The 8,190-nt window shown below is 44.5% G+C and overlaps 1 protein-coding gene across 1 annotated transcript in view; it reads right to left on the bottom strand.

Annotated features, from left to right (window-relative positions):
* ift172 (intraflagellar transport 172) overlaps positions 1–7,143 on the bottom strand; it is a gene marked incomplete at its 5' end in the record, with an annotated part of 43,808 nt that extends 36,665 nt beyond the window's left edge. The window contains 13 exons of the mRNA XM_080545405.1: positions 334–437; positions 913–966; positions 2,582–2,743; positions 3,775–3,870; positions 4,151–4,274; positions 4,770–4,984; positions 5,230–5,317; positions 5,438–5,517; positions 5,698–5,763; positions 6,033–6,072; positions 6,254–6,366; positions 6,576–6,719; positions 7,105–7,143. Of these exons, the coding sequence (XP_080401531.1) occupies positions 334–437; positions 913–966; positions 2,582–2,743; positions 3,775–3,870; positions 4,151–4,274; positions 4,770–4,984; positions 5,230–5,317; positions 5,438–5,517; positions 5,698–5,763; positions 6,033–6,072; positions 6,254–6,366; positions 6,576–6,719; positions 7,105–7,143 (1,325 nt within the window). The remainder of the gene's footprint in view (positions 1–333; positions 438–912; positions 967–2,581; positions 2,744–3,774; positions 3,871–4,150; positions 4,275–4,769; positions 4,985–5,229; positions 5,318–5,437; positions 5,518–5,697; positions 5,764–6,032; positions 6,073–6,253; positions 6,367–6,575; positions 6,720–7,104) is intronic.
* Between the last annotated feature and the right edge of the window lie 1,047 nt (positions 7,144–8,190).

Genomic DNA, 8,190 nt, shown 5'->3' with positions numbered 1-8,190 from the left:
CTCCTGCTTCTGGATTCTCTTTAAGTGGACCTGTCATCTCAAATGGAAGCTCAAGACTACCATCTAGTGGACATTTTCACACATTACGGTTTATGACTCCTGATGGGTGGGCGCATAAAGCAATTGAGAAAACTCATAATCATCTGCCTTCTAGTACCATTAAGGGAGTTACTTATGCCTTTTTGGGGGGGAATATACATTTTTAATAGTCATGTAATAATTAAATCATTTACAATCTGTTTATGTTTAGAGTACAGGCAGTATTGGTTTGGGTTTCTTAGAGGAGATATGGTGTGTAGCACTGGATGAGGGGTGGAGTAGGTGGGAACCAACCTGATGAGATGAGGGTTCATGAACTCAGTTCTCACGGACCCCAGGATCTCTTTGCTGCCGTACTCCACCAGCGTCAGCTCCCCGGCGTTGAAGATCATACACACCTGACAGGGTGACATCACACACATCCCAGCCACTCAACAGCTGACTCAACATGCACTGACTACTGACAACACACTCGCACTGACACACTCACACCCGCACTCACACTCACACTCGGTTACATACTGTGCCTCCAGATCTGCTTGTGCTTTTAGCGAACTTGAACTTCTATGACTACCGTTGGCATGACAACAATAGTACATGGAAGTTGTCAATCACACACACACACACACACACACACACACACACACACACACACACACACACACACACACACACAGGTCTGGAACCAGGAGAGGAAGTGAATGTGAATGTGTTATATTCAAGCAGCAACGGCAGACAGACAGGCCAGGTAGTTAACAGCTCGATTTGTATTCTGTTTCCATCCGCTGAAAGTTACGGAGAGACAGAAACGCTTCACAAGAGCCCATTCAACATGCAGACAAAGCTAAAGGGCCAGGGGGGAAGGTAACGTACCGTTTCATTTTCAAAGAAGAACTTCTCATTTCCCCCGGAGCCTTGCCACGCCACCTGAAAGAAAAGCAGAGTCACGTCTTCGCTGCACCCTGCTTTCCACCACATTACACACACACACACACACACACACACACATAAGTACACACACAGACACATAGACACACACACTCACACAGACAAACATATACACGTACACACACACTCGTGCACACACACACGTGCACAGACACACTCACACAGAAACAAACACTCACATGCACATACACACGCACACACACACACACACACACACACACACACACACACACACACACAGAGCACAGCAGCCAGCCTGGCCCATTATCACTTTTGTCATTTTCAATGCACCCTGCTTTCCACCACATTACACACACACACACACACACACACACACACATATATATACAAGTACACACACAGACACACAGACACACAGACACACAGACACACAGACACACACATATACACGTATACACACACACACACGTGTGTGCACACACACACACGCACAGACACACTCACACAGAAACAAACACTAACATACACAGGCACGCACACATACAGAAACAAACACACATACACACACACACACCCACAGAGCGCAGCAGGCAGCCTGGCCCATTATCGCTTTTGTCATTTTCAACGGGGCACTCAAGCTCCTTGTGTGCGACGACGGCTCCTTGAAAAACTCTCAATTAAACAGGATTAGCACGCTGAACCGTGACAGCCCTTGAACTTTTAATTAGAATGTTTTTAAAAAAACGCCTCCTCTGAAACTTCTAATGGAGCAATTTATATTTTGGCTGTGGCGTGCAAATAATGCCGCCATGGTTCAGACAGGAAAAGGAGTGTACGGTGACCTGCAATAGACATGGGTCAGCAGACGATATGGAATCACTGGAGCTTTCTGTTTGGATTCTTCTAATCGCTCACTTTGTAATATGACCCGCGTATCAGAGACAAGTCTTATTAGCCTATTTATCAACGGTGACAGGGGGGCGTAAATAATAGGGGAGGCTGGTGGAGGTAGAAATCGGAGGACGGGCTCATTGTAATGTGTGTGGAATGGTATGAAACACACATTGGATACTATTCCTCATTCTGTTCCATGCATTACAACGAGCCCGTCCTCCGATTTCTACCTCCACCAGCCTCCCCTTCCCTAGAACAGATCTAGGATGACCTTACCTCTTCCTCTTTAACATTAATCTTCCAGAAGAAAACCACTAAATTGGTCCAAGACCAGCATCTAGGGGGCAACTTCATCTAGTTATGTTCTAGAAATCAGAGACCAGGTCAGAGATAAGATTCAACTTTATTATAATTGACCAGTACCACAAGTTCTGAGACAACCAAATGTAGTTCACGCACACGTCTCCCCCCAGAGAGAACAGAGCTCTGGGCTCTCAGCACAGGGTCAGCCATCTTCGGTGCCCCTGGAGCAGTTAGGGGTTAAGTGCCTTGCTCAAGGGAAGGCAGTGGTAGGCACCTTAGATATGATGCCAGCAACCCTTCAGTCACCAGCTCAGATCCTGGGAACCAACGACCTACCCATTGCTGGCCGACCTCTCTAACCTCTCTCTGCTCATCATAGAGTACCTACCTCACTGAGCTTGTTAGAGATCAGGTCTGGTCATCATAGAGTACCTACCTCACTTAGCTTGTTGAGGAGCGTGTCTCCCAGCAGCAGAGTGTCGGAGGTGTGTGCCACCAGGTAGCGGTCCTTGCCCATGATCTTCACCTCGTCTATCTCGTAGCCGTAGGAGGACTTCAGCACCACGCGCATCCCCGTGGACAGGTTCCTCACTATCACCTGGAGGGAGACAGGAGAAGGTCCGCAACATCACACTTTGTTAGACAGGCCCTAGTTGTCTACCTACCCTTACTACACCCAGGGCCGGTTTTGGTGATGGACGCAGATTAAGACTAGTCCTGACCTAGACTAAAAAAGCATCCTCAATGGCGAATGAATGTGTGATTTAGTCCAGGACTAGACTTAAGCCTTGTCTGTGAAACCGGCCCCCAGTGTTTTATAATAACAGGTTTACCTGATAAGGGTTGTGGGGCTTTACACACTACACCGACCGGAACCATATTGTTCTCGCTGTCGCTGTTTTTCTTTTACATTGTCCTTTTCCAGCCCTATTTTAGTAACTATGGTAACTATGCTGGAGTAACCACGCCATCCCAGTAAAGCTCAGCTCGGCTTCACACTGTAGTGCAATTAGGGTATCATACAGACCCTTATAGTCTGTCCCCAGATTTGGAAGGGGTTACTAAGCTGACTCCTATGACTGTTGTTGTCTTGTTGCCATCTTGTTTGGTAAGGCAAAGATGGTTTACAGGAGGTAAAGGCTAGAGCACATAACAGATCTGGAGTAAGGCTGGAGAGTGGCCCAGCCAGGACATCTATGATGGGAGTGGGCACTGTTGAATCCTCCACTTTTCAACACAGCCATCTAAATGGACTGCACTTATAGCGCCTTATTCCAAAGCGCTTTACAATGGCCTCTCACTCACCCATTCACACACACATTCACACACCAATGGCAGCAAGCAAGGCGCCGGCCCGCTCATTGGGAGCAATTTGGGGTTCAGTGTCTTGCCCAAAGGACACCTCGACACGTGGACAGGAGGAGCCGGGGATCGAACCACCGACCTTGCGATTATTAGATCATTAGTGGCTCTACCTCCTGAGCCACAGCCACCCGCCCCATCTTTGTGTAGAGCCATAACTCCAGGACTCAAGGAAAGTGTAACTTTCTTTAAGAGATGAACAAAAGTTTTACCCCTGCCTTTGCTCTGAGGGCACTGTATACAAAAGGCTGTAAGACTTTGACGTACCTGGCTCAGCCCCACGTAGGTCATCTCAAACTTGTTCTTGTAGATGCTCCTACGTAGGCAGCAGTCAAACTGTTCGACACCCCCACACAGCGTTCCCTGAGCACAGATGGTTGGGGATACAAACAGGTTTTCATCATCCAGAAAACTTGAAGACTTCACATCAGAGCTACTGTACACAGGTAAACAAAGTTCACCAGGAATAAATCTACTGTCTAACTGCATTAACTTGGCAGCTTAATCCACACAGGGGGAATCGAACAGCTGTGGAACATCTGTTACAACGAAAAAGCATCTTCCCCGCCAAGGATCATGTCATGACTGTTGCAGATATTATTCCCATGGTGACTGTTGTACACATGTTCCCATGGTAACTGACCGCACAGAGGCGTGACCCGTCCCTCTTCCAGGCCAGAGCGGTGATCGTGTACAGGTTGGGGATCTCTTTAGGCGACGCCTCCTCCCACACAGCTTTCCTGGGAGCCCAGTTAAACACCCTCAGTCTGGAACGACATTGGACAGAAGAAACACAATCAGGACACTTGGATGAAAGACTTCCACTTAAAACACATCACATTACACAACTGAGGTTGCACTTTTATTTCACCGAAGTTACAAGGTTGGGTGGTTACTTAGAAATCACAGGGTCAAATAGCAATAAAATTGTATTTACCAATGAATTACTTAATTACTTTTTTGGGGAGGGGGGAGTGGTGTGTGGGGGGTGGGATTAATTGAAAGAAGCACTGGTACACAACATTTGACATCAGGTGTAGTTGGTTACCACTTGTGTTGAACCCGATGAAGAAAGTACCAGAAAGCACCCTGGTAATTATGGTAATTACATAATTTCCTCTTTAATCAGATAAATACCAGCGCTTTGTGAAGCGCATTGGGTCACAATTTGTGAGATATGCGCTATACCAATACAAATTTGATTCGATTTGATTTGATGAAAACCATGAAAGTAAAGTGCTGTTCTATTGACCCAGACTGACCGGTCATAGCTGCCGATGACCACTGATTGGCCACTGGGGCTGGTGGCGGCAACCGTGAACTCTCTCTCTGAGCGGTCGCGGCTGTAGTCGAAGCTCTGGAGGACATGGCCCTCCTTGCCATACGCAACCACCTTCTTATCACACCCAGCCACCATGATACTGTTGGTGCCCCACGCCAGGGCGTATGGTGGGCAGGGGTGGGTCAGCAATTTGCCCTTGAAAAGCATGGAGAGACATAAGTGATCAATACACATCGTGCATCAATAGTCTGTTGCTTATTGATGGAGATTCATAAGAGCATAATGGTTTTACTGGACTAATCAGATTTAGACAAAATTCCCAGGTCGTTCCCAGGTCGTTTAGTGCAACGTTTGCAGGAAAAGTGCTATACAAATAAAGGATATTATTATTATTATTATTATTATTATTATTGAAATTATGTAATGGCTGTTTTAGGTACCTGAGACTCTCCAGAGCCTTCATCATCAATGAAATATCTCACCACAGTCCCATCGGCGTGGCCTGAGAGGATCCCCTTCCCAGAGACACTACCATATGGAGGAGCTCAGCGTTAGTGTGAGAAGGACAACTAATACAGTAACCTTAAGTGATTGAGTGAGAATGGTGAAATGAAAACAGTCAACAACAAAACATTTTTTTTTACATACTTTGATGTCAGTGAGACAACGTAGGATTCTGTTCCATAGACGGTAGATGACTTGTTTGTTTTAGTGTTAGCAAGACGAACCTGGGAGAGACAGAGAGAGAAAGAGAGAGAGAGAGAAATATGAGGAGAGAGAGAGAGAGGTCTAGCTAAATGACCATAAATATAATGTGTGCTTTGTTTTCTGCTGAATAATATATAGAGTTGATAAACTGGACTGTTACTGTGTCATTAACAGTAAACAGTAAACCATTAAGGCCTTACCTTTCCTTCAGCTAATCCAAAAACAATAGTATGCTCTGCAGGCCATAGTAAACATGTCAGAGCACTCTGTAACAAAAAGTAAAGTAAGACTTTCAACGTGTTAGGTGCAGCAATAAAGAACTAGGGAGCATGACTATACAGTGTGCTGGCCTTTGGAATTACTTAATTATTTGTTTTACCTAGCACTGGGTACAAACATTTTCTTGGGATGTGCATATCACTTCAACACTTCATAGAGATGGATTTAAGATGGAGTGTTGTTATTGATGAAATACATTCAAAAAAGAGAGCTTGCTCATTGTTATCCTGAATCATGGAAAACTGTGGATACTTACCATCTGCACAAACTTGTTACAAATGACTTTCTTCTCACCCCTGTGTGAGGAAGAATGAGATAAACATCATATCTGACACAAAATGCAGCTAAATCTCTCAAGATTTCTCTCTCAAATGCACCAATTTAACAGTTGTCTTAGAATTATATTGTCTAAGACAACATTACATACACGTACACAATCAATCTATGGGTGTGCCCAAATAAGCAGGTTGTTCTTACCATTCCTCTCCAATTTTGTAGACATAAATTATATTGTCAGTTTGGGCAATGGCTATTTTGGTTGAGTCAGGGGAAAACGCCATTGCTTTGACAACATAGCTCTTCTTTCCATACTGCAAGAACATTAAAAACCATAAAATAATTACATAAAAACATTGCTATTCAGTTCAAATGTGTTTCTGCAATATACATAAGCTCTGTGTTGTGGGGCACAGTAAGCCAGATCTCTAATTTACTGTTTATAAATGAGACTGAGAGGATAACACATGAACGTCAGACTTGATCATTGTCATCTCATCTCTGGGTACTGTAGCTAACTCACCTTGGAGTCTGCAGGCTTAGTGGAGAACTTATCTCTTCTCTCTCCTTGCTCGTCGTAAAGCAAGACCACTCTGTCCACCGTGCATACAGCAAATTTGCTATTACTCGGCGCCCATGTCATACAAGTCACTTTGGCAGCTCCATCCTGAAAAAGTTAGAGCACATTTGTATAGGATGTTAATAATAATAATAATAATAATAATAATACAAGCCTAACACGTCTGCATGATCAGACAGAGACTCACTATCTAGTAAGCTACATCACAGATTCCATATGGAGGTTCAGACTCAGACTAGCCATCAGGAATTAAAACGTTAATTGATGATCACCACACCGCAGAATAACAAACGTTAGCTGGTAAACTAGCCAGTGAAGTCTTGTCTCGTTGATTAACGATGAACTAACATTAGCGATGACATTAGCAATTAATTAACAGTTAGAGAGGACGCTAAACTAAATCATGACATTAGCTACGTCGTTAGCCAGGCAAACATGATGATGGTTAAGCTGTGGAGAATACTGCATTTACCTGGGGTGTCAAAAGCGTCTTCAGATGCTTTAGTTGCATGACTGAAACCTGGAGGAATCTGCTAAACTACAAAACATGTGAAGAGAAAGTGATTATCCTAGAATCCCGAGATTAGGGTTGATGTAAAGATAGCTAGCTCTCGCAGTGGGCAGCCATCTTTGTAAACATCGACTCTCCCTGGTTACCGTTGTCTGGCACGGGGGCGCGCCTACCACAAAACGCAGGAGACTGCGCGCGCGCGCACGTCGCGATATAACGTCTCAATTCATTTTGTTTTCGACATTTGTCCATAACATGACTACCCAATCATGCAACAATGTATGTAACAATGTATGTAACAATCTTCATATCAAACCACGTCAAATTAGGAAATTATAAATAATCAACATATGTAAAAGATGACATGGGTTGGCCCCGCAGCCCCGGGGCCTCATACGCTCAGCCACTGAGTTACATCCCCATTCATATTTCAAAATTAAGGCAAAACGCCTTTTCACAGAAGAGTGAAGAGCAGCTACCTATCTGAAAAGAGTGCGGTGGCTTCCCTGTAGCCTACCGTTGTTTACCTTATCATCCTGTCTCTACTGCATCTCTGTTGAGAAGCTTGGCTTCACTAGTGACAACCGTGTGCACTGTGCACATCTGTCGTTTTAGAAACAACTCTGCAGGAGTTTTAAGTGTAGTTGCATGTGGTGTGTTCCTATACACAAAAAAAAATTGTCCACCACATGTTGTAGTGACCTCCCCGACCGTGTTTGCTTCTCTAAAGACTGTTTTAGATTTTGAACAAGCCTCTCTGCTGCTCCATTTGAAGCTGGGTGGTAGGGAGCTGACTTGATATGTTTTACCCCATTTTGCTCTAAGAAAGTTCCAAACTCTTTTGAGACTGGCTGCGGTCCGTTGTCTGATAACAATAATTATGTAGGCTGTAAATTACATTATGTAAAACTAATTTAGATTACATTGTCAGTTGTATGTGTGTGCATACGTGTGCATGTGCATGTGTGTGTGTTTGTGTGTGTGTGTGTGTGTGTGTCATTCTGCTGGTTTTGGAGTTTGGTCTGATTGGCCAGACCTGAATGACCT

This window comes from Nansenia antarctica (genome assembly GCF_963989245.1).
Source record: "Nansenia antarctica genome assembly, chromosome: 1".
Lineage (NCBI taxonomy): Eukaryota > Metazoa > Chordata > Actinopteri > Argentiniformes > Microstomatidae > Nansenia > Nansenia antarctica.
This window is presented reverse-complemented; position numbering and strand designations above follow the sequence as displayed.